General features: G+C 36.9%; 2 protein-coding genes across 2 annotated transcripts; both read right to left on the bottom strand.

Moving 5' to 3' along the window:
* Nucleotides 1-5946: 5946 nt before the first annotated feature.
* LOC129562957 (olfactory receptor 4N5) lies at nucleotides 5947-6888 on the bottom strand. Its single transcript, XM_088840399.1, has one exon. The coding sequence runs from the start codon at nucleotides 6871-6873 to the stop codon at nucleotides 5947-5949; it is 927 nt and encodes a 308-aa protein (XP_088696525.1). The 5' UTR covers nucleotides 6874-6888.
* Nucleotides 6889-17491: 10603 nt separating this feature from the next.
* LOC148776773 (olfactory receptor 4L1-like) lies at nucleotides 17492-18421 on the bottom strand. The gene has a single exon (XM_088840398.1). It carries the CDS (start codon nucleotides 18419-18421, stop codon nucleotides 17492-17494), a length of 930 nt encoding a protein of 309 aa, XP_088696524.1.
* Between the last annotated feature and the right edge of the window lie 8614 nt (nucleotides 18422-27035).

Below are 27035 nucleotides of genomic sequence, written 5' to 3'. Positions count from 1 at the left end.
TGCTGACATCTCATTTCTAATAGTTTTTCTACTACTTTCTCTTCCTTGTATTAGGTTAATGATAAAATGATCTCCAAACAATATTTTTTATATTATTTATCTTGTTAACTAAAATTTTCTAGCAATACTGAGTAACAGTGACAATAACTGCTATGGGCAAAACCTGCTAGCTTCCCAACCATGACTTTCTTTTTTCTTGATAATGCCACCTCATTTTCTTGGGATTAGTTGCCTATATACTTCCACGAAGCCTCAAACTCTTTATAAAAATCTGCATCTCACTAACCAAGGTCAATCCCAACTCCACTATTTTCCTCACCAGTATCTAGTTTAGCCATGATTGTAGACCAGGTAGCAGAGACTGCTATTATCTGCTGTGTGGCCTTCTCCTGTTCGTCAGTTGTAATGGATACCTGAATTCATTTAGAGACATTGTACAGCCTCGCTTGTAATTAGAACTGGCAAATAGCATAAAAAAAACAATATTATCATGTGGCTACTTGGTGGAAATTCCCTATAAGGGCTGACTCACCAACAAGTTATGCTCTTTGCCTCTTGCTGCTGCTGCTGCTAAGTGACTTCAGTCGTGTCCAAATCTGTGCGACCCCATAGTTGGCAGCCCACCAGCCTCCGCCGTCCCTGGGATTCTCCAGGCAAGAACACTGGAGTGGGTCACCTTTTCCTTCTCCAATGCAGGAAAGTGAAAAGGGAAAGTGAAGTTGCTCAGTCGTATCCGACTCTTCGCGATCTCATGGACTGCAGCCTACCAGGCTCCTCCATCCATGGGATTTTCCAGGCAAGAATACTGGAGTGGGGTGCCATTGCCTTCTCCATTGCCTCTTGCTAACCCTATATAATCCAAGTCTGTGCCCCAACCAGTAATGCTGAAGAAGCTGAAGTTCAACTGTTCTATGAAGACCTACAGAACCTTCTAGAATTAACTCAAAAAAGATGTCCGTTCATTATAGGGGACTGGAATGCAAAAGTAGGAAGTCAAGAAACACCTGGAGTAACAGACAAATTTGGCCTTGGAGTACAGAATGAAGCAGGACAAAGGCTAATAAATTTTTGCCAAGAGAATTCACTGGTCATAGCAAACACCCTCTTCCAACAACACAAGAAAAGACTCTACACATGGACATCACCAGATGGCCAAAACCAAAATCAGATTGATTATATTCTTTGCAGCCAAAGATGGAGAAGCTCTATGAAGTCAGCAAAAACAAGACCAGGAGCTGACTGTTGCTCAGATCATGAACTCCTTATTGCCAAATTCAGACTGAAATTGAAGAAAGTGGGGAAAACCACTAGACCATTCAGGTATGACCTAAGTCAAATCCCTTAGGATTATACAGTGGAAGTGAGAAATAGATTTAAGGGACTAGATCTGACAGAGTGCCTCATGAACTATGGACGGAGGTTCAGGACATTGTACAGGAGACAGGAATCAAGACCATCCCCATGGAAAAGAAATGCAAAAAAGCAAAATGCCTGTCTGAGGAGGCATTACAAATAGCTCTGAAAAGAAGGGAAGTGAAAACCAAAGGAGAAAAGGAAAGATATTAGCATGTGAATGCAGAGTTCCTAAGACTAGCAAGGAGAGATAAGAAAGCCTTCCTCAGGGATCAATGCAAAGAAATAGAGGAAAACAATAGAATGGGAAAGACTAGAGATCTCTTCAAGAACATTAGAGATACCAAGGGAACATTTCATGCAAAGATGGGCTCGATAAAGGACAGAAATGGTATGGACCTAACAGAATCAGATGTTAAGAAGAGGTGGCAAGAATAAACAGAATAACTGTACAAAAAGATCTTCACGGCCAAGATAATCACGATGGTGTGATCACTCACCTAGAGCCAGACATCCTGGAATGTGAAGTCAAGTGGGCCTTAGGAAGCATCACTATGAACAGAGCTAGTGGAGGTGATGGAATTCCAGTTGAGCTATTTCAAATCCTGGAAGATGATGCTGTGAAAGTGCTGCACTCATTATGCCAGCAAATTTGGAAAACTCAGCAGTGGCCACAGGACTGGGAAAGGTCAGTTTTCATTCCAATCCCAAAGAAAGGCAATGCTAAAGAATGCTCTCTACTACCAAATAATTGCCATCATCTCACATGCTAGTAAGGTAACGCTAAAAATTCTCCATGCCAGGCTTCAGCAATACGTGAACCATGAACTTCCAGATGTTCAAGCTGGTTTTAGAAAAGGCAGAAGAACAAGAGATCAAATTGCCAACATCCTCTAGATAATCAAAAAAGCAAGAGAGTTCCAGAAAAACATTTATTTCTGCTTTATTGACTATGCCAAAGCCTTTGACTGTGTGGATCACAATAAACTGTGGAAAATTCTGAAAGAGATGGGAATACCAGACCACCTGACCTGCCTCTTGAGAAACCTGTATGCAGGTCAGGAAGCAACAGTTAGGACTGGACATGGAAGACAAGACTGGTTCCAAATAGGAAAAGGAATATATTAAGGCTGTATATTGTCACCTTGCTTATTTAACTTATATGCAGAGTACATCATGAGAAATGCTGGGCTGGAGGAAGCACAAGCTAGAATCAAGATTGCTGGGAGAAATATCAATATCCTCAGATATACAGATGACACCACCCTTATGTCTGAAACGGAAGAGGAACTAAAGAGTCTCTTGATGAAGTGAAAGAAGAGAGTGAAACAGCTGCCTTAAAGCTCAACATTCAGAAAACTAAGATCATGGCATCCAGTCCAATCACTTCATGGCAAATATATGGGGAAACAGTGGAAACAATGGCTTACTTTATTTTTCTGGGCTCCAAAATCACTGTAGATGGTGATTGCAGCCATGAAATTAAAAGATGCTTACTCCTTGGAAGGAAAGTTATAACCAACCTAGAAAGCATATTAAAAAGTAGAGACATTACTTTGCCAACAAAGGTCCATCTAGTCAAGGCTATGGTTTTTCCAGTGGTCATGTATGGATGTGACAGTTGGACTATAAAGAAAGTTGAGCACCGAAGAATTGATGCTTTTGAACTGTGGTGTTGGAGAAGACTCTTGAGAGTCCCTTGGACTGCAAGGAGATCCAACCAGTCCATTCTAAAGGAGATTAGTCCCAGGTGTTTATTGCTAGGACTGATGTTGAAGCTGAAACTCCAATACTTTGGCCACCTGATTTGAAGAGCTGATTCATTTGAAAAGACCCTGATGCTGGGAAAGATTGAGGGCAGGTGGAGAAGGGGGCGACAGAGGATGAGACGGTTGGATGGCATCACTGACTCAATGGACATGGGTTTCTGTGACTCTGGGAGTTGGTGATGGACAGATATGCCTGACGTGCTGAGGTTCATGGGGTCGCAAAGAGTCAGACGTGACTGAGTGAATTAACTGGACTGAACTGAACTAAAGATGTACAGTATATATTTATAACCCTAAATAACCATTAAAAACCACAGGAAAAATATAACTATGTCAACATTATTAATATGAATATATACAAATTAATAATGGAAAATACTTAAATATATCCCCCGAAAGAAAAAGGACAAAATCAGAAAAATTGGGTGAAACAAATATAAAATAGAGAGTTTTGTCAGTTTTAACCAAACTGTACTTGTAATCATGATATATATAAATGGCTTAATAATCCAATTAAACACAGAGATTGTCATATTGGTAAAATATGTCTTCTTGCAGACAAGAAGCCATCGTTAAAGCCATCGTTAAAATAATCTAATACTTAGATTAAAAGGACAGAGAAATAAAAGTATGCTAATATGTTATTGTTTAATTAAACTGTGATGTGCTGGTTTACCTCTGCTGCTATAAAAAATTACCACAAACTTAGTGACTTAAAATGCCATAATTTATTATCTTACAATTTTTAGGTCAGAAGTCTGATGCACTCTCGTGTTAAATTCATAGTTTTGGCAGAGTTGCATTTCTTTCTGTAAGCTATAGGAGAGAATTCATTTCCGTGTGTGTGTGTGTGTGTGTGTGTGTGTGTGTGTGTGTGTGTTAGTCACTCAGTCTGACTCTTTGCAACTCCATGGACAGTAGCCTTCTAGGCCCCAGCCTTCTCGGTCCATGGCATTCTCCAGGCAAGAATACTGGAGTGGGTTACCATTCCTTTCTGTAGAGGATCTTCCCCACCCAGGGATCGAACGCATTCTCCCACATTGCAGGCAGATTCTTTACCATCTGAGCTGCCAGGGAAGCCCTCATTTCTTCTCCTTTTTCAATTAAACCAAAAGAAAGCAGAAAAAATAGAGTAATACAAAACATCTGGCAAGAAAGCAAATTTTAATGTAGTCATATCAATAATATCATTAAATATAAGTGATATTTCATTTTGCACTATCGTCATGAATTTATACATGTATACACATATGTCATACATATAAGTCTCATGAGATATCTACTATTTTTTGTACAGTCAATTTTCAGTATGTACTTTTTTACATGTATCAACATAATTGACAATCTGCTTCTATATCCCCCAGCTTTATAATTGCTATGAGGACAGTAACTTGTTTTATATACCAATTTGTTGGCAATGTTTTTGGATTATCACTGAGTACCATACCAAATATACCTTTACAGCACTTTCCATGATTTTGTAAGCACTTGCTGCTACTGCTAAGTCACTTCAGTCGTGTCCGACTCTGTGTGACCCCATAGACGGAAGCCCACCAGGCTCCCCCATCCCTGGGATTCTCCAGGCAAGAACACTGGAGTGGGTTGCCATTTCCTTCTCCAATGTGTGAAAGTGAAAAGTGAAAGTGAAGTCGCTCAGTCGTGTCCGACCCTTAGCGACCCCACAGACTGCAGCCTACCAGGCTCCTCCATCCATGGGATTTTCTAGGCAAGAGTACTGGAGTGGCTTGCCATTGCCTTCTCCTTTGTAAGCACTTAATACCTTATATTACCTTATTTAAAAAATAACCAGAAAAGTTTAGTTATCTGTAACCAAATAATAATATACCAAATATACTGTGTACAAAATACCTATCATTATTGTATTAAGTGAAAAGATTTTTGAGTGAACTCAAATTCCTTTCTAAGATTTAAAAAATTACCATTATGAATAACCACAAAACTCTCCAAAATTTTGAAATCTGAAGTTAAACTCTTTCATGACCATTTTCCATAGGATATAACAGCTTTCTTTACCTCACTCCACCAAATTAGGAACAAACAACTACATCTTTAAGTGTCCATTAAAATTATGTAACAGCATGATACTTTGTACTTAATGATATTTTACTACACAAAACCCTTTATTTAGAATCTCGAGAATCCTGCTTTAAATCAAATATGAAACATTAGTCACTCTTTTACTTAATACCTTTTTTGGCCTCTCTTTGAAATTTGAATATATTGAACATCTTTTTATCACCTAAAATATATGATTTTCTTGTACCAATGTCTCTAGCTTCAACTTCTGCCACTTTCACACTAACTGTGCTACAGCCATTTTTCTTTATGATTTTCAAGTGTATCAAGCTTATAAGATCTTTGTGTCCTTGTATTAGTCATCCTCTCTGCCTAGAATATTCAGTTCCCATGGTTATTGCATGGTTGTTTCCTTCAAATCATCTGGATATCATCTAAATACCACTCAATATCTTGCTTAACAACCAAAAATAAAGTAACTACCATCTCTCAGTCAAACTCTAACATGCCATTATTTTTAATTAACTTCAGAGCATTATCTCTTTCAGACATTGTGTCTTTTTTTCAGTTTAATAGTATAACCTGTCTTTATCCACTCAAATACAGCAGATCTGGAATCTTATCTGTCCCATCCATATACTTAGAATAATGCCTGAAACCGGAAAGTGTTTAATAAATACATTATTTGCTAAATGATTGATTGATTCGGTGTGTTAATGAATAAATAACTTATTTAATTCCAAATGAACTTACTCCCTTCCTTGGTTTTCCAGTCTTTCCATTGCATTCAGCAAACCATGTAATGACTCAACAACTTCTTCATGGAAGCTTTTACTTCCTGATTGCGAAGGGTATAAATCACAGGGTTCATCAAAGGAAAGATTACAGTGTGAAAGAGAGAAACCACTTTGTCAGCTGGGAAGGCTCTGAAGGGGCGGGTGTAGATGAAGATGGCAGGTCCAAACACGAGAAACACGATGATAATGTGTGTGGTGCACGTGGAAAGAGCCTTGCTCTTCCCTTCAGAGGAGTGCCCCTTTACATGGCAGAGGATGACTGCATAGGAGGCCAGAAGCCCCAGAAAGCACAGCAGGGTGAGCAGGCCACTGTTGGAGACCATCAGGAGCTCCACCACAAAGGTGTCAGTGCAGGCCAGCTTGATGACCTGTGGCACGTCGCAGAAGAAGTTGTCCAGTCGGTTTGGACCACAGAAGGGCAAGTGGATAATAAGAACCACTTGAACAATGGAATGAGTAAATCCCCCAAGCCACAGAGCCAACAGCAAGGCATAGCAGGCCCTAGGGTTCATGATAGTTGAATAGTGTAAAGGACGACAGATGGCAATGTAGCGGTCAAAAGCCATCACAACAAGAAGGAACATCTCCCCTGCCCCAAGAAAGTGCAAGAAAAAGAGCTGAGTGATGCAGCCTCTATAGGAGATCACCTTCTTCTCAGAGAGGAAGTCCACCAGCATCCTGGGAGCCACAATGAAGGAGTAGGATGCATCCAGGAAGGCCAGGTTGCCCAGGAAGAAGTAGAGGGGGGCCGTGAGGCCGGGGTCTGACCTGACGGTGAGGATGATGAGGAAATTTCCAGGGAGGATGATGAGGTAGAAAATTAAGACTAGTGTGAAAACCAGGAGTTGAACATCTTGAGACTGGGTCAGACCAAGTAGGATGAACGCTGTCACCGCAGTGCTGTTCTCCCCCTCCATCAGTGCTCAGTCTGCGGAATAACCAAGAGCAGAATACCATCTGTTATACCCACCTTTCCATCTATCCCCTAGCTCTGCTCCAAATAAAAATGATATTTTCCACATCCAGCACCTTGCCAGCTGAATGCAGTTTTTGCATCATAGGTCTCCTGTGTTTTCAGTTAAATTTTCTACCTTTCATTTTCCTGATTCTCCGAGACACTGATCTTATGGCCACACTTGCATTCCTATTTAAGCGTGTGTTTCTATATAATTGTGTTCCTAAGCTATTTTGCTTGAAGCATGCTAGAAAACTCCTGATCAAAGCGACACTGGTCACTATTAAGGTTGTCAGGCTGCTGTTGCTCTTGTTGCTGTCAGTGGTGCACTGTCTCTAATGCTTAGGTTAGGTGCTGAGTTTTGGTCCCCTTCTTCATCTCCACAGAGCAAAGATATTTTGCAGATGCTTCTTTCCTCCAGTTCCTGCAGAATCCCCAGTTCCTGATTTGCAGCTGTGTACCTTGTTTTCAGAATTTGTGCCTTATTAGTTCCATCACAGTGTTTTGCTTTGGTGCCCTTGTGCAACCTTACTCCATTTAGTCACCTGGATCTCAGCAAGTCCACTACGTTACACCTAACTCAGAGGTATTCCCCTAGTTGGGGCATCCCAGGTGACTGAGTGCTAAAGAATTCACCTGCCAATGCAGGAAATACAGGAGATGCAAGTTTGATCCCTGGATCAGAAAGATCCCCTGGAGGAGGTAATGGCAACCCACTCCAGCATTCTTGCCTGGATAATTCCATAGACAGAGGAGCTTCAACCCATGGGGTCACAAAGAGTCAGACATGACTGAGCAACTAAGCACACATTCCCCGACTTACACCTCTGACTGGTCCCCAATCCTGCATGTGTTCCACACCCTGTTCTTAAATTCTAATGAATACTAGTCTGGTCTTACTTGCTCACCATATATAGCCACAGTCTACTTTTCCCTCAGATCTCAGGATGATAGCCAAATGCTATTCCCACAAATATTTTCTTGTATTGTAAACCTTATTAGAATATATAAAATATCTTGACTATCTCAACTAGTAAAATCAAAGCTAGATCTGGAAATGACCATATAGAACATGTAGTCTAATATATCATTTAACAGATGAGAAAAATAGAGCAATTTCAGTTAAGATTCTTAAATTTACAATGACTTTTCTTTTTTATTCTAATTAGTAAGTCATATGGGAGAAAAGGTATGTGTTCCTCAGTTTAAACAGATTGTGTGTGTGTGCTCAGTTGTGTCTGATTCTTTGCAACCCCATGGACTGCAGCCCACCAGGCTCCTCTGTCCATGGGACTTTCCAGGCAATAAAGTTACTACTATCAACTTGTATGATTTTATTTAGGTGCTTAAATAATTTCTATTTGCTTATGTAAATGCTTCGTCCTTGTGGGCTATAATCTGATCTAAAGAATTCTGTTCATGACATCCAGAATGAAGATTTAGTCTATATAGTGGTCTCCAAAATGGAATATGCTCATCTCAGTGGATAAACAAGATAATCCATTAGGGTGCATAAAAACAGTGGAACTTCTTCATATATTATTATAAATTATGCTTTGAATTTTTAAAAGTATTTGTGATTGATTTCTAAGTTTTACATTGCTATAGTTGTAGAAACACTCTGTAAGTAAATATTCATAGATGTGATATTTGTGCATATTTGTTGAGAAGAATGATGTAAAAGAAGAAAGGTTGTTGACTATAACAAAATATTATAATGTGACATATAGCAATATTTCCCTTGATTTTTAATTGCACACAATGTTGATTTTAAAAAATGCTATGCATACAGTGGAATGCAATTTAGCAATGAAAAGGAATGGAGTACTGATGTATGTTACAACATGCATATAACTCAAAACCATTATGCTATATAAGAGGAGCCAGTCACAAAGGGCCACATATTGTTTAATTCAATTTATGCAAAATGTCCAGACAAGGCAAATCTGTAGATATAGAAAGTAGAAGAGAGTTTGCCAAGGAATAGGAATGGGATTAGAGTGACTGTTAATGAGTATGAGATTTCATGGGGAGTGACAGAATGTTCTAAAATTATATCATGTTGATGCTTGCATAGCTCATTAAATACACTTAGCACTGAATAATACGGTCTAAATGGTAAATTTATGATATGCTTTTTGTATCTCAATAAGTATTATTTGTACTCAATCGCTCTAGTTGTGTCTGACTCTTAGTGACACCGTGGACTGTAGCCTGCCAGGCTCCTCTGTCCATGGGATTTTCCCTGCAAGAATACTGGAGTGGGTTGTCATTTCCTTCTCCAGATTTCTTTCACTACTATTTAGTGTGGCAGAGAAGAGTAGAGAGGAAAAAATTTCTAATTGAAATTTGACATAATTATTACTAGTATCCCTAGAAAGAGGAAAAAAGAAAAGGAAAGAGTAAAGGAAGATCAGCTTTAACAAGTCTGTATAGGGAACTCATGGGAAATTCAGACAATCCACCAGTATTTTAGGCACACTTATTAAGAAACATCAGAACATGTGTTCTGTGTGATTAGTAACATTTGTAAGGAGCAGCCAAGTGTGACAAAAAAGGTGTTTATAACTCAGGGGTGGGCTTCCCTCATAGCTTAAGCAGTAAAGAATCTGCCCGCAATGCAGACCTGAGTTCGATTCCTGGGTCGGGAAGATCCCCTGGAGAAGGAAATGGCAGCCCACTCCCATATTCTTGCCTGGAGAATCCTATGGACAGAGGAGCCTGGCAGGCTACAGTCTGTGGGGTCGCAAGAGTTGGACACGACTTTGGGACTAAACCAACCAAACCATAACTCATGGGCACATATTTGTGCATAAAAATACATATTCACACATTGTGAGTCTAAGAAAATTTAAATAGGAAAAAAGTATCTTTGGTGACCTTCAAATTAGTTTAGGAGCGTCTTTCTTTCTTTTATCCACTTAAACGCTGATTTGTCTCCACATTCATTCTTCATTCTCCCTGTAGAAACATGTTCTTAGGAAAGTAAGTCTGCAGCTCCCTCTATCTGCTCTTAAGTTTTGTGCATTTCAGGTGCTCAAGGTTATTTCTTTGGGTTAATAGTTCCAGGACAGAGGGATCACTATGAGTTACAAGCTCTTCCACTCCACCTTTGCTTTTATTTTCCATCATCCACCTCTACTTCCTATTTGTTATTAACAAATGAAACTCTATACCACTTAATATTTTAAATTCACTACTCTTCTCCCATTCTCACGTACATACCTTCTATTCCAGTGATTCTCAAGTTGTGCTCATCACAGAGATAAAGGACAGGTGTGCCTTGGATGACGAAAAAAAAGCATTCTGCTAGACTTACTGTGGTGATCATTTCATAATGTGTGCAAATGTCAAATCACTATGTAGAATACCTGAAACGAACATAATATTGTACATATATGTTTCAATTAAAAACAAATAGGCAAATAAAATTTAAAAATATACATCTTTAAGGTACCATGGTTCAAATTCAAATAATACCATCATACTGTACATAGAAAGTAATGGCTTCAAGTATCATATTTGTCATTTCTCCCTCCATGCTTTATGCTCTTGTTTTCATATTCTTTAATATGCTATAAACATATATATATATAATAAATTGCTACTGTATTTCTTTGGATAATTTTCTAACAATTAAAACAGGAAATTAAATTTTTTAAAAAAAGCATTCTGGAAAAAAAAGCCCCAAACAGTGGATCTTAGAGGGACAAGCTTTTGTCCTAATCCTATAAAGCAAAGAAGTACTGTCAGCGTAGGCTAAGATAGAGATCTGAATGCTCTCATCATCTCTAATAGTCCTTGTTATTTCAACTGGTACAAAAACACATCTGGCACTGAAGATGCACGGGGAGAGATGTCTATCTCTTTTCCCTCTTTCTCAGAGTGCGGACCCGCAGCTTCCATCCACAAGCAATGCTGAGCATGCCTCGCCTCCAGCTGCCGTCAGATCAGCTCCCCTCTGGGGACCTGATTACCACCCTGGCATCTCGCTCTTTAATCTTTCCCCATTTATTTCCTGTTCTTGTTTTTCTATAATTTCCCATTCTCTTCCTGTTAATTCTACCTTAATACATTCATTTTCTCAATTATTCTTTTTATATTTATATTTTCTTTAGCTTCTTTTAGTTTCAATTTTATTCTTTTATTTTTTCTTGCAGTTTCTCTTCCTTGTTAGAGCTCTTGCTTTCCCGTCCTCCTTGCTTCCTTTCTTGTCATTCTCTTTCTTTTCCCTCTTTTTGCCCAAATTCTTTCAGTGTTAAATCCTTTTCACTTTCTTCTCTATATGTATTCTATTTCATCGTGTTCCATGCCTGTCTTTCCATTAGTTCTGAGATAATAGATTGTTTTTCTCATTCCATGGTAGAGGGAGCATGGTAGGTGCTTCCTAAATATTCACTTAGAGTGGATTTTCTACAGACTGAAAATTCTTCACTTGGTCTTCAGTGCTAGGCCTTTTCTCCTGAATACTATCCTCTGAAATTTACTCAGTCTCAATCACACATTAGTCACTCAATCACACATTCTCTCACATGTTTTGTCTGTTTTTAACTCATTCTGATAGATATGGAATGACTTTGTGCTCTAAAATTAATCTCCTTAATACCACCCTTGCCAAGATGAAAGTTCAAATATGATAATGTGGTTTCTGATAATGTATTGTTTTCTATATTTTAATACAATATATTGTTACCACTACTACGAATTTTAAAAAATGTGGATCAGGCAGAAGAATAAGAAATATTTAATTGACAGTAGAATTGAGGATTATGTAAAATTTTATTCAATTGCACAAATCTTCACCCATACAGTATCTTATAAATTAAATGGAATAGTTAAATTAGATCATAGAAATTTTTATTTTCCTTTAATACTCCAAGATTTTATATAATATCATGAATATTATTTGAAGATGTTCTATTTAACATAAGTGACTATTTCTATAGTTTGGTAACTGTATAACCTTGGGCAAGTCATTTAGTATTTTAAAATCTTTTAATCTTAAAAGGAGAAATAATATATCCCATCTTTCTGTTCTACGGGGTCAAATGAGACGATCAGTAGCTAAATCACATCTACTTAGACTGACCTAAAACATCCAGTAATTAGACAAATTTTGGTAAAAAATGATAAAGTGGACACTATGTCAGTAGATCTTTGGTCATTGCCCTGGAGTTTATTCCATCAAAGATGATGACAGCTTCAATCTGAATCATTTCAGGGTAGAAGATTGTGGATGTTCAAGAAAGTGCCCAGGTAAAGTTTTCTTAAATATTTCAGCTAGGGTTTGTGAATCAAGTCTTTCTTGTTTTAAGATCCTTAACTTGGAGCCTTGTATGTTAGGACCAGATGCAAAAGAAAATACTCATGCCCATTGAGTGCGTGATCCAAGAAATTTGCAAACTTGTGAGGTCAGTGTAGTTTGTTTCTGGGACTCTTAGGACTCTGATTCTTCCTCCCTTTATATCTGATTTAGCGTGAGGAAAAATCATTCGTATGATATCCCAATTTAAATTCAGATGATTAATCTCCTAAAGCTACTGGCATTTACACTTTTTTATAATAGTGGAAATAAAAATGTTAATTTCTTTAAAGTAACACTAAGCACCAGGAGGATGTGGCAGGAGGTGTATTTGAGGCACAGGGTAGAAGTGCTGTTGGAATGTAGATCTCACCTTTTCTCTGTTCCTGCAACAGTATCCTATCATCATGCATTTTCAGGCAGCAAACGTCCCGGACAGTTACAATGTGAATTGTTTTCTGTTACCTTCTTCCTTTCAATTTCTTTCAAATAGGAAGACTGAGCAAAAATTTCACCTCACCAGGTGTTAATTGTTACTCTCGAACAAATGGCTATTATCTTCCTCCTGATGAAAAGGAGATTAACTGATCATTCCAGAATTTTTCCTTAAATATACATTCTCATGGTGAAACATGATGAATTCTAAATCTGTTCTACTACTTATAATGCAACAAGGAGTGCTTGGGGTATTGTAGCTACTTTAAGCCTGCAGAGTACTTCCAGTGGGAATATTAGAATATCATCTAGAATTAGAAAGAGGGACAGATGAGAATAATTTAAGGATTAACTGTTAAAAAATGTACCAGCTAGAACCACACAGGTCTTGTTAGTATTTAGAATTTGATAATTTATCAGTGACAGTGATAATGGAATGGCACATATGTTTATTAAGCATAATGAAAGTAGAAAGTCTAGGGAGATTATTTTAGATCTTATTATGCAATTCATACAAGTGATGAAAATGCTGGGTTGTTTAATCAGAAATTAAATAGTTAAAATAAATCAATGATAAATATGTTACTACCTGCATTTCTTTGTATAGAAGACTTAGACAGAGAATATATTATGCTCAAAATGTTTTTCAGGAATAATTCTCCTTAAATAAGAGAACTTCATGATGTCTTGTAGAATAGTCTCTCTAAGGATATGCTGTCTCAAATAAAAGAATTATTCTACTGTTATTTTTGTATTTATAGTTATTCACTTTTTTTAATGTGTGTTCAGCTGTAACAAAATAAAGAATTTTTAGTTTCTAAATTAATGATATATGGAAGAAAAAATACTTAGTTGTAAAAAATTAACTTAACTTTTTGTTTAAGAAGTGAAATAAACCTATTACATTAAAATTAAAATAACAAACATCTTTTACAAAAGGAATACAATATATGATCAAGTGTACTTTCATTCAAATTTATATCCAATTCAGCCATATGTGCTGCACGTAAATAACTTTGGATATATGTCATTTTGCTTGGGTAAAATTAATATAATAATATAAATTCCCAGAAAGACAGATTGAAATGTAATTGGAAAAGACAGGAGAAAAGAGGGGAAAATGCAAAGACATAATGGAAAAAATAGGAGAAAAGATGTAGAGACAAAGAAACCATGCCCACAGAGATGCCTGTGCCACAGAGGCATGTATGCAGACACAAAAGAAGGAGAGAGGGGACAGAGAGAGGAGAGTGTCGGAGAGAGATGAAATATCTCTGGAAATGCAGTGTCCTTTGTTGTGGTTTTTGGTTTTGGTTTTTATTGCTTTTTTATGTAATTACACATTTCTCAGGGATCCCAGTTTTCATATTGATTGATAAGAAAGATTCTAGTTCTTTGAGAAGCCTCTGAGAAGTTGAGGTGTTAGGTGCATGGCTCGATTCTTTCCCTCCCCAGGGAGAAATTGAGAGCTGAGGTTTTCAATCACCAAGTAATATTCTATACTGTGGATACAGCACATTTTGTTCTATCCATTCATCAGCTGATGAACACTTGAGGATGTTTTAGCTTTCTTATTATTATGATTAAGGCTGTTGTAATCAATTGTCTACAGTTTGTTGTGTGCATATGTGTTTTCATTTATGTTGCATTGATATTTGAAATAAACTTGCTAGGTCATATGTTAATTCTATGCTTAACATTTTGAAAAACTGCCAGAATTTTCTTTAAAAGTGTCGCACCATTTTATGTTTCACCAGCTATGTATTAGGGTTCCAATTGTTCTACATCCTTGTTGACCCTTGGAATTGTCTATCTATTGGATTATAGCCATCCCAGTGGGTGTGATGTGATTTCTTATTGTGAATTTTATTTGGGTTTCCTCCTGATACCAATGATGTTCAGCATCTTTTTACATACTTATTGGCCATTTGTATATCTTTTATGGAAACATTTATTTAGATTATTTGCCCATTTTTAATTGAGTTGTCTTTTGATTCTAGAATTTTCTAAATTCTTATATTCTGGATACAAGTCCCTAATCAGACATATGATTTATAATCGATTTATACCATTCTGTGTATTTTCTTTACCCTTTCTCCCAGTTCTCAGTTATGCTGAACTTTTTCTTTGCTTGTCTTGGGTCTTTTTATTGTGAAAGTGTGAAAGTTTCTCAGTCATGTCCAGCTCTTTTGTGATCCCATGGACTGTCATCCAGTCATGCTCTTCTGTCCATGGTTTTCTTCAGGCAAGAATACTGTAGCCTGGCAGGCTCCTCTGTCCAGGCAAGAATACTGGAACTGGTAGCCATTCCTTTCTCCAGGGGATCTTCCCAACCTCAGGATTGAACCTGGGTCTCCTGCATTGCAGGCAGATTCTTTATTGTCTGAGCCACCATGGAAACATCTTTTATTGTGAGTTCTCTTTTAAAATATTTCTATGAGAGTAAGTATAGCCTGTCTGAAAATTAAGAGGAAACCTTAACTAAAATTGGATTTGGGAAGTCCTGTAAAGGGAGCTCTCATGCCCCACCATTTATCCTCAGTTACCCCAAACAGGAAGTAATCAGGCACTAACCTCAATGGGAATAGATGTATATAGTTCTCCTAAAAAGGAAGGGCAATCATTCTAATTTCCCAGCAGGAGGAAAGAATACTTTCTTCTTGTCCAGCAACAAGTTCAAGCCAAAGGAAAATGCCTAAGCTCAGACTTCATCTGAATTTTACTTTCTTTCAATGAGCTTTCTTCTTTTTACTTACGTATGACTTCCTTTGCTTATCTACTCCCCTTACTATCAAAGCTTCCATGTGTATCTCATAGTATCTTTCTGGCAGATGAGCCTTTCTACCTGACATGAATTGTTTAATAAGCCAATTAGATCTGCAAATTTACTCAGTTGAATTTTGTATTTTAACCAGTGTTTCAAACCACAGTTTTTTCAGTGAACAAGAGTTTTCTTGTTCTGTGTTTTCTTCTACCAAATACCCAAGCCTATCACTTTGAAGTTGCATGTTAAAAGAAAATTCTCACCTTGATGTTTCAGGACATACAAATAATTTGATGACAAGACAAACCCTTGTTAGGGAAGCACTTATTTTCAACTCCACTAAAAATCAAGTTTGAGAAACTTTTTTTTTTTTCTAGCTGTCTGCTTCTGCTGGGCAAGCTTTCCACTGATTTTCTCTTTTTTTCCCCCAGACTCTGAGCTCTCGTTCAAGCGAAGTCTGAGCCATCCCTGTTCAAGCTCAAAGTCTAGTCCACAGTGCTCTCCCAAATTCAGTTTTACTAGCAGGCTCTAGTCAGTGTATTCTCTAGATGTTCTCAAAATAGGCAATGGTTCCATGTTGGTGTATTTTCCTGGAATGTCATTCAAAGTTCAAACTAGAGTTCAGGTGTGAATTTTTTAAATTTCTTTTAAAAATCATGAATTTAAAAAATATTTTAAATGATTTTTGACAATTCTATATGTTTTGTCAATCAAGTGACTGAAGAGCTTGAACGATTTATACTGATAGACACAAAAATCTTACATAATATTTTATGAAATGACATATAATTCCATCTACCACTGATTGTATACTTTACCTTGCAATTAGTTAGGATTCCTTTAATATCAGGTGTGCTATATTGTAGGACTGAGATATTTTTGTTTACTATGTAGAAATAGAGTTGAATATAATCCTTATGGCAAATATTCTTAAATTATGATATATAACATAAAATCAAACAATGAACTTCTTTTTTTTAATTGACATTTGAAAGTCAAATCACACTTATGAGCATGTGGTTTCAAGGCTGCTCTTGTAGTTCTATTGAAATTGTCCTTCCGTTATTTCTTTTTCCTTTCTGGTATTTATATTCACTCTGTCATCTTATAGTAACTATACTATCAAATTTATTTATTTTTGTTCTTTATCTCATTGGTTCAAGAGGTTGAAATTAAATTTTTGCCTTTGCTGTTATCATTCTTTTAATCATGATTTATTCAGGGTACCGCATTTATGGTAGTAGTAGTTAGTGATAATCATTAGCAATCTATATTAAAATAATCTCTAATAGTACCACTACATATTTTTATATTTATCTCTTCACTAATAAATAAGTATTGAATATATCAATAAGTATTTAATGACATTATATGTCTATTTTGCTGCAGATAACTAATCATCATTATGTGCTATAACAGCATTAACTGTGAATTTAAAGCATTTTATCATTAATTTTTTCTGCACCAGTTATGATTTAAAATAAAAGAGTAAAACCATGTATTACATATAATATATTCAAATTTTGTTAGCCTTATATGTGAAAGCTAGGTTATTTATACAATTCTAAAATCTAAAGCAGAGACATTATTTGCCAACAAAGGTCAGTCTAGTCAAGGCTATGGTTTTTCCCGTGGTCATGTATGGATGTGAGAGTTGGACTGTGAAGAAAGCTGATCACCAAAGAATTGATGCTTTTGAACTGTGGTGTTGGAGAAGACTCTTGAGAGTCCCTTGTACCGCAAGGAGATCCAGCCAGTCCATTCTAAAGGAGATCAATCCTGGGTGTTCATTGGAAGGACTGATGCTAAAGCTGAAACTGCAATATTTTGACCACCTCATTGGACGAGTTGACTCACTGGAAAAGACTCTGATGCTGGGAAAGATTGGGAGCAGGAGGAGAAGGGGACAACCAAGAATGAGATGGCTGGATGGCATCACCAACTCTGTGGACATGAGTTTGAGTGAACTCCGGGAGTTGGTGATGGACAGGGAGGCCTGGCGTGCTGTGATTCATGGGGTCGCAGAGAGTCGGACACGACTGAGCGACTGAACTGAACTGAACTGAAAATCTAAAAATTCTATGTGGAGCTAACATTTTGGAACCTTAATTTTTTCATGGCCTCTTGCATTTTCTGATTTCTCAGGGTGTAAATAATAGGATTCAATAAGGGTGTGAATACAGTGTAAAATACAGCAAGGACTTTATTGCTGGCAAAACTCTTGAATGGCCAGGCATAGATGAAGATACACGGCCCAAAGAACAGACTGACCACAGTGATGTGGGCAGACAGTGTGGACAGAGCTTTGGAGAGGCCTCCCGATGATCTTCGTTGCACAGTGGCCAGGAGGACAGTGTAGGAGACAAGCAGGAGGAGGAAACAGATAAGTGACAAGAGTCCACTGTCAGCAATGACAAATAATTCCAGGGTGTATGTTTCCACACACGCAAGCTTAATCACAAGGGGAAGGTCACAAAATATGTTGTCTATGATGCAGGGGCCACAGAAAGGCAGGTTTACTGTTAAAACCATCTGACTCATGGTGTGTATAAAACCATTTGTCCATGAGAGTATAACAAACCCGTTCAGCAACCTGTGGTTCATGATTTTCCTGTAGTGCAGGGGTTTACATACGGCCACATATCTGTCAAAAGCCATGGCTACCAGAAGAGTTGCCTCAGCACCTCCAAACAAGTGCATAAAGAACATCTGAGCCATGCATCCCCATATAGAGATGGTCTTGTGTTCAGTGAGCAAGTCTCTGATCGTCTTGGGTGTGGTGACCGTGGAGAGACACGTGTCCAAAAAGGAGAGGTTTCCGAGGAGGAAGTACATGGGAGAATGAAGGGTGGAACTGCGTGTCACTGTGACCACAATGAGAGCGTTTCCCAGCACAGTAGCCCCATAGATCAAGGAGAATGTCACGAAGGAGACAATCTGAAGTTCCCATCCTGCAGAAAATCCTTGCAAAATAAACTCAGTCACTACAGATCCATTTTTCAGATCCATTTACTCAACTCAAAAAAAGTTCCAGAAGTTTTTTCTTATCTCAAATATTTTCAAGAAATGATTAGTGCCTTCAAATTAGAGAAAATAAAATGAAATAATGTTGTTACTGTAGGTTAGCCTCCAGAAGCATACAGAGTGGATACTGAAATGTTGACTGTTTACCTGGGGAGTACACAGAGGACAGAAGCTCACTAAGCCTTCTATGAAGAGTTGTGCTACATGAATAAAATGTACATGAGCATAAATATTACTATTGACACTTTTGTGGCAGTAAGTGCAATAATTACATGCACTATGGAGAAATGACAAGGCTCGATAACTATTAAAATGAAAACCAGCTATAATTTGGGAACCATTGCCTTTGTCACATGGATTTCTTTTTTCCTTCCAGAATTATATTTTCTTATTTTTTAAAACTAAACATAAAGAAAAGTTTCTATTATAAATGCTCCTGTTAATGAAAAACAGACTGTATTTTTCACATAGTTCCTATGTTACATGAAATTTTACAACCCATGATACAACTAACAAAAGAAAAACCTGAATATGAAATTAATTCAATTAAGCAGAAATTGATTTAAAAGACTTATATTGGCCTTTTACTTTATTTCAGAGGGAAAAACGGCATGAATTTAGGTTGATGACTTTCCCAGTGCTTGTGTCTCTTATTCTCTTCCTGAGCAAGTCTTCTCAAAATATTTATTTCTGCACTTAATAGACCTGTTCTTTTATTATGAATACAAAGGTAACATAAATGAAAGGAAAGAAATTATTATATAGCTTAGACAACAACATGTATTGGTAAAAAAAACTTTTATTCCTCTTAAATAATTAATTGCCAATTAGATTTTATTACTTTCACAAATTTATGATCTACTTTGGAGAAAATTGAAGGTAGAAAAATAATACATTAGCACTAGGAAAGAACTTTCTAATCACTTTTCTCCACACCTTATTTAGTAAATGAAAAATCAAGGTCTAGGTAAGTAAGTAAATCTCCCTGAGTCCTAAAGGCAAGACCACTCCCAAGAATGTGTAGTGAGTATTAGATGAGATAGTGTTTATATAAGCTCCTGGCTTGGCACAGAATGAGCACCAAGAAGGCGTATATTGATCAGTTATTCATATAAATCCAAGATTAAAGTCTGAGAATAATTTATATAAATCCCTATTAGAAAAGTAATAAACCAAGGCTTATTTTATTATCAGATATGAACAATACACATTACTTAATGTAACAATTAAATATTCTCTTCCCTTTTATTACAGACATTTTAAGAAAACAAACATAATTTCAACATAGATGCATTTTATATTTTTTTAAAACCTATGCACACTTATCCTAGACAAATCTCAAAAACTAAATAAAAGATACCTAACACAAAAGACCACATGTTATATAGCTTGCTTTATATGAAATATTTAAAAACAAAAATCCATAAAGACAGAAATTATGTCAGTAGTCCCCTTGAGTTGGGATGTGAGTGCCAACGGGCACTGCCGATGATAATGACTTAAAATCATATTGTGGTGATAGAAACACAAATATATGAGTATAAAAATAATCATTGAAATGTGTACTTAAAAAGGGTAAATGTACACTATGTGAATTATATTCAATAAAATGTAAACCATTATACATTTTTAACTTTTATTCTTGTTAAAATTTTGTGTTTGTAAATTATAGTTTTCTAGTACTTGTACAACTGCTTATACTCAAATATATTTCATTGTGAGATAATTAATGACCTACTGCAGTCCAATCAAATCTACTTATAAATGTATTAATATCCCCTATTTGAATTTATAATTTTGGCTACCTTTAGTATTTGGAAACTTGCTCTTCTCTGTTCTTGTTAAACAGTTTTCTTCATACTTTTCATACTATTTTGAATATTCATAATTAGTTTCCTGGAATATTCAAATTTTCCTTCAGTCCAGCGTTCCAAAGAATAGCAAGGAGAGATAAGAAAGCCTTCCTCAGTGATCAATGCAAAGAAATAGAGGAAACCAATAGAATGGGAAAGACTAGAGATCTCTTCAAGAAAATTAGAAATACCAAGGGAATATTTCATGCAAAGATGGGTTGAATAAAGGACAGAAATAGTAGGGACCTAACAGAAGCAGAAGATATTAAGAAGAGGTTGCAAGAATACACAGAAGAACTATACCAAAAAGATATTCATGACCAAGATAATCACGATGGTGTGATCACTCACCTAGAGCCAGACATCCTGGAATGTGAGTCAAGTGGGCCATAGGAATCATCACCATGAACAAAGCTAGTGGAGGTGATGGAATTCCAGTTGATCTATTTCAAATCCTGAAAGATGATGCTGTGAAAGTGCTGCACGCAAAATGCCAACAAATTTGGAAAACTCAGCAGTGGCCACAGGACTGGGAAAGGTCAGTTTTCATTCCAATCCCAAAGAAAGGCAAAGCTAAAGAATGCTCAAACTACCGCACAATTGCACTCATCTCACATCCTAGTAAAGTGATGCTCAAAATTCTCCACACCAGGCTTCAGCAATATGTGAACCATGAACTTCCAGATGTTCAAGCTGGCTTTAGAAAAGGCAGAGGCACCAGAGATCAAATTGCCAACATTCATTAGATCCTGGAAAAAGCAAGAGAGTTTCAGAAAAACATCTATTTCTGCTTTATTGACTATGCCAAAGCCTTTGACTATGTGGACCACAATAAACTGTGGAAAATTCTGAAAGAGATGGGAATACCAGACCACCTGGCCTGCCTCTTGAGAAACCTGTATGCAGGTCAGGAAGCAGCAGTTAGAACTGGACATGAAACAAAAGACTGGTTCCAAATAGGAAAAGGAGTATGTCAAGGCTGTATATTGTCACCAAGAGTATTTAACTTATATGCTAAGTAAATCACGAGAAACGCTGGGATGGAATAAGCACAAGCTGGAATCAAGATTTCAGGGAGAAATATCAATAACCTCAGATATGCACATGACACCATGCTTATGGCAGAAAGTGAAGAGGAACTAAAGAAATTCTTGATGAAAGTGAAAGAGGAGAGTGAAAATGTTGGCTTAAAGCTCAACATTCAGAAAACTAAGATCATGGCATCTGGTCCCATCACTTCATGACAAATAGATGGCAAAACAGTGGAAACAGTGGCTGACTTTATTTTTCTGGGTTCCAAAATCACTGCAGATGGTGATTGCAGCCATGAAATTAAAAGATGCTTACTCCTTGGAAGGAAAGTTATGACCAACCTAGACAGCATATTAAAAAGCAGAGACATTACGTTGCCAACAAAGATCCATCTAGTCAAGGCTATGGTTTTTCCAGTGGTCATGTAGTGATGTGAGAGTTGGACTATAAAGACTGCTGAGCACAGAAGAATTGATGCTTTTGAACTGTGGTGTTGGAGAAGACTCTTGAGAGTCCCTTGGACTACAAGGAGATCCAAACAGTCCATCCTAAAGGAGATCGGTCCTGGGTGTTCATTGGAAGGACTGATGTTGAAGCTGAAACTCCCATACTTTGGCCACCTGATGTGAAGAGCTGACTCATTTGAAAAGACCCTGATACTGGGAAAGATTGAAGGCAGGAGGAGAAGGGGACAACAGAGGATGAGATGGTTGGATGGCATCACCAACTCGATGGACATGGATTTGGGTGGACTCCGGGAGTTGGTGATGGACAGGGAGGCCTGGCGTGCTGAGGTTCATGGGGTCACAAAGAGTCGGACACGACTGAGTGACTGAACTGAACTGAACTGCACTCTTGAATATGAAGGATTTCCAGGTGGCTCAACAATAAAAAAATCTCCCTGCAATGCAGGAGACCCTAGTTCTATCCCTCAGTCAAGATGAGGCCCTGAAGAAGGAAATGACAACCCACTCCAGTATTCTTACCTGGAGAATCCCAAGGACAGAGGAGCCTGCCGGCATAGGGTTGCAGAAAGCTGGACACTACTGAAGCGACTTTGCACTTTAATACGAATATCCTGTAGGGACTTCTCACTCTTTCAGATTTATTTAAAATCTCATTGTATTAATGGTACGTTTTATACAGAGATTTTCCAAATATCTAGTTTGTGTCTACCTAATTCTACCTTGCCAAGTCCTGCTTCAACTGTCATTATATATGCAGATTTACTTGTTCTGCCAACACTTGGAGCTTGATCCCTATTCTGCAGAAAATATTATGAATTTCTAGGTTTTCCATTATTTTCAATGATAGTATGAATTATCTGGATACTCAGGATTTACTTCTTAATTTTAGTCATGATCCTAATCACATCATCTATTGTCATATTTTACTTTGTAATATCATTTTGAGAATATTTATCCTTTAAATTTTCATGAAAATTGTTGATTATAGCTCATTGTGAAATAAGTATGTGATTTCATATCTTAAAATCCATAGCCTTTTCCTTTCAGCCAATACAGGAGTAATTAAAATACCTTTATCAGTGTATGAACCTTCTAATGAATTAGCTCTCTGTAACATTTTCACTTACCTGCTCTAAAGGCACAATATTAGGAGCAGCATGTTCAAGGGTTTATTCAAAATGACAAATCTACTTTTCACTCTCTGTGATTCCCTTCATATGGTTCTGGGTACTATTTTAGGCCTGTTTTATAAAAATGTGAACCACCTTGGAGGCAGACTTGTTGGATCTCTGGGAATCCAAATTTCAGTGGGAGTAGTTAAATCACTGAGGCAAGATGTTCACACTTAATTTCTGATCCTGGAATATACTGTCACTCTCCTGTCATTTCCTGGAGCATTCAAATTTTCCTTTATTCTCTTGAATATGAGGGGCTTCCCTGGTGGGAAGTTGGAATGATTAAAATAGGCATGAGAGTGTTGGTTGATTGTGATATAGTAAGTGTAGACAGCTTTGATTTAACACACACTTTATTTTCCTCACTTCACTCCCAAGAATTTTCTTACATTCCTTCTAACAATTCTGCAGTAATTTTTGAGATGAATAATCGAAAAATCATTCTGTCCATCAAAATATGAATATAAAAATTGATCTACACATATTGTATAAAAGCACATCTTATGTATATGTTTACATGTTACAGTAGAAATTTGAAAAGATAAAATTGAAATAAATTATGTTAAATTATTTAAAATTGATATTCATTAATGATTAATCATTAAGCTAACTAAAGTATAGCTCTTTTCGTTATTCAGGTATCTCTCTATGAAATTTTGAGAGAATGTTTATACTTGGCACAAAATAGTTTCATAATCGTTTCTGTGTGCTGTTGTGCTGTGTGCTCAGTTGTCTCTGACTGTGACCCCATGGACTGTACCCTGCCAGGCTTCTCTGTCCATGGAATCTTCCAGGCAAGAATCCTGGAGTGGATTGCCGTCTCCTCCTCCAGGGGATCTCCCCGACCCAGGGATCAAACCTGCGTCTCTTGCATCTCCTGCATTGGCAGGGGGATTCTTACCACTGTGCCGCCCAGGAAGCCCTTTCATAATCATTATCTTTTTTAAAATAAAATATAATAAATTCTTATTTTGTAAGGTGTTGCTTTTACTGAAATAATCATATTGATATTTCTGGTATACTCTGCAACACAGGCTTCAAAGTCTGTTTCAATAACTTGACAACAAGGGCTGCCCTGAATAACTTTTGAATTGATTGACATCTCTGTTCCTTATCTCCAAATCTTTATTTAATTCTAGTCAAATTCATCATTTAACCCATGGTTTCATATAGAGTTTTTGCACAGATACTGCTTCTTTGCAAGAGTCATTGTAGTTGATGGGAATTTCTCATATACAAATGTTAAAATCTCCCATAGTCTTACAATAAGCGAAATTCCTTTCCACAAGATTTAATTTATTCTATCACTATATTTGCAAGCCTCAGAAATGGTTTGTGTGTACCTTTCCACGGTGTTTGCTGATAAGGAATGCATTTTATTTATTGTCATATTGCTCATCTTACCCATTTTTACAGAATAGCAGAAAAACAAGTATTTTCTCAGTGGAATGTGGCTTTGTTCATTTGCTATTAATAAGAAACATTCTAAAACACTTTCTATTACATTAAGTGAAAATTTTAAAGTCTTCCATTGATTATTATATGACTATTAATATTTCAAAGAAAATTATCAGTAGTTTCATTATGACATTATTGGAAAAGGTGTTTGATAATTTTCAATCTTATGTTTATTGAGACTTATTTTATCTCCTAACTTGATATCGACAGTAGAGAGTGTTCTATGTGCAATTGAAAAAATATGTTCAATTGAAAAAATGATGTAACGTTCGATAAATATCTGTTAAGTTTTTCTGTTCTAATCTGTCATTAAAGACCAATATTTCTTTACGATTTTCTATCTGGAAGAATATCCGTTGATATAAGAAGTGTGTTAAAGGTCCCCTACCATTATTGTACTGTCCTTTTATGTCTGTTAATATTTGCTTTATGTATTTAGGAGTTCCTATGCTGAGTGCATAAATACTTACAAGTGCTATTTCTATTTTGAAAATAAATGATTTTCATTTTTACCAGATGTAATACCAGCCAATCTTGTTTATATCCAGGTTAGCAAATAAGGTATGAATAGCTGCAAAGAGATTTTTAATATTTTAGTAAATTAACAGAGCACTTGATCGTGTAACACAACCTGTAATTTAAAATTGTATTTCATTTAATCATAAATTTCTGATTTTAAAAGCAGAAGATAATCAGTAGCTTAGAAAACAACAGAGAAGAAACAAAAAAAAAAATTAAAGAGAAACAGGGGACATAGGAGAGCTACTTGGTAAATTTGGTGTCTCAGTGGCATGTTTACTGGATGACTTGAAGACAGAAATACAAAAAAAAAAAAAAAGCAGCCCTGAGGTTGTTCTCTGATACCTGTTTCTCCTGCACTACCCTGCCTTTTCAAAGCTTCTGCTCCAGCCGTGTCTTCCATGATTCAGACTTGCTCGTTGTTTCCTAGCATTCCAGAAATTTATTTCTCTTTCTTCTATTTTAGTTCCTAAATTTATGTTATCTTAAACTTAGAAATATTTCATTACTCTGCAATTATTCGCTTGTTCTTGTTTATTTCTAGCTGAAAATTTTGAAGAAAATATTCCTCTGTAGTAACACTACACTTGTTCAATTCAGTTCCATTGCTCAGTCATGTCTGACTCTTTGCAACCCCATGGACTGCAGCACGCCAGGCTTCTCTGTCCATCACCAACTCCTGAAGCCAGTTCATGTCCATCAAACTCATGTCCATCAAGTCGGTCATGCCGTCCAATCATCTCAACCTCTGTCATCCCCTTCTCCTCCTGCCTTCCATCTTTCCCAGCATCAGGGTCTTTTCCAATGCATTTTCCTTTGCATCAGGTGGCCAAAGTATTGGAGTTTCAGCTTCAACATCAGTCCTTCCAGTAAATATTCAAGACTGATTTCCTTTAGGATCGACTGGCTGGATCTCCTTGCTGTCCAAAAGACTCTCAAGTGTTTTCTCCAACATCACGGTTCAAAAGTATCAATTCTTTGGCACTCAACCTTCTTTATGGTACACCTCTCACATCTGTACATGACTACTGGAAAAACCACGGCTTTGACTACAAGGACCTTTGTCGGCAAAGTGATGTCTCTGCTTTATAATACACTGTCTAGGTTTGTCATAGCTTTTCATTCAAGGAGCAAGCACCTTTTATTTTGTGGCTGCAGTCCCCATCCACAGTGATATTGGAGCCCAATAAAATAAAGTTCATCACTGTTTCCATGGTTTCCCCATCTATTTGCCATGAAGTGACAGGACTGGATGCCATGATCTTAGTTTTTTGAATGTTGGGTTTTAGGCCAGCTTTTTCACTGTCCTCTTTCACCCTCATCAAGAGGCTGTTTAGTTCCTCTTTTCTTCCTAATATTAGAGTGACTATTATCTGCATATCTGAGGTTGTTGATATTTCTACCAGCAATCTTGATTCCAGCCTGTGAGTCATCCAGCCTGGCATTTCACATGATGTATTCTGCATAGAAGTTAAATAAGCAGGACAACTGTATACAGCCTTCACATATTCTGTTCCCAGTTTTGAATCAATCAGTTGTCCCATGTGACGTTAGAAATACTGCTTCTTGTCCTGCATACAAGTTTCTCAGGAGACAGGTAAGGTGATCTAGTATTCTCATCTCTTTCATGTCCCCTAAAGTCAGGAATAAGACAAGGGTACACACTCTCACCACTACTATTCAACATAGTTTTGGAAGTTTTGGCCACATCAATCAGAGCAGGAAAAGACATAAAAGGAATCCAAATTGGAAAAGAAGTAAAACTCTCACTGTTTGCAGATGACATGATCCTCTACTGAATAATAAACTGAAAAAAAAATTTAAAAAAATTTCCACAGTTTTGTTGTGATCCACATAGTCAAAGGCTTGTATTGAAATAAGCAGATCATCAAAGGAGATAATTCAGTATAAAAAAAGAACCCGATATACCACCATTCATCATTGGATCTTGATTGCCAACTAAGTTCTCAATTAATAATCTGAACATTTTAAAATAAATAGAACCCCTGGAATACGTCTTATTAAATACTTATATTTATTTATAATAAAATTGTGACCCAGGATTTGATTTTCCCAAAAAACTTGACAAATTATC

The sequence above is a fragment of the Moschus berezovskii genome, chromosome 9, assembly GCF_049115385.1.
Source record: "Moschus berezovskii isolate FMDL1 chromosome 9, NW_MosBer_1.0, whole genome shotgun sequence".
Taxonomy (NCBI): Eukaryota; Metazoa; Chordata; class Mammalia; order Artiodactyla; family Moschidae; genus Moschus; species Moschus berezovskii.
This window is presented reverse-complemented; position numbering and strand designations above follow the sequence as displayed.

What these genes read in the sequence shown, in the direction of transcription:
- LOC129562957 (XM_088840399.1), bottom strand. Translation starts at nt 6,873, where the DNA reads ATGGAGGGGGAGAACAGCACTGCGGTGACAGCGTTCATCCTACTTGGT.
- LOC148776773 (XM_088840398.1), bottom strand. Translation starts at nt 18,421, where the DNA reads ATGGATCTGAAAAATGGATCTGTAGTGACTGAGTTTATTTTGCAAGGA.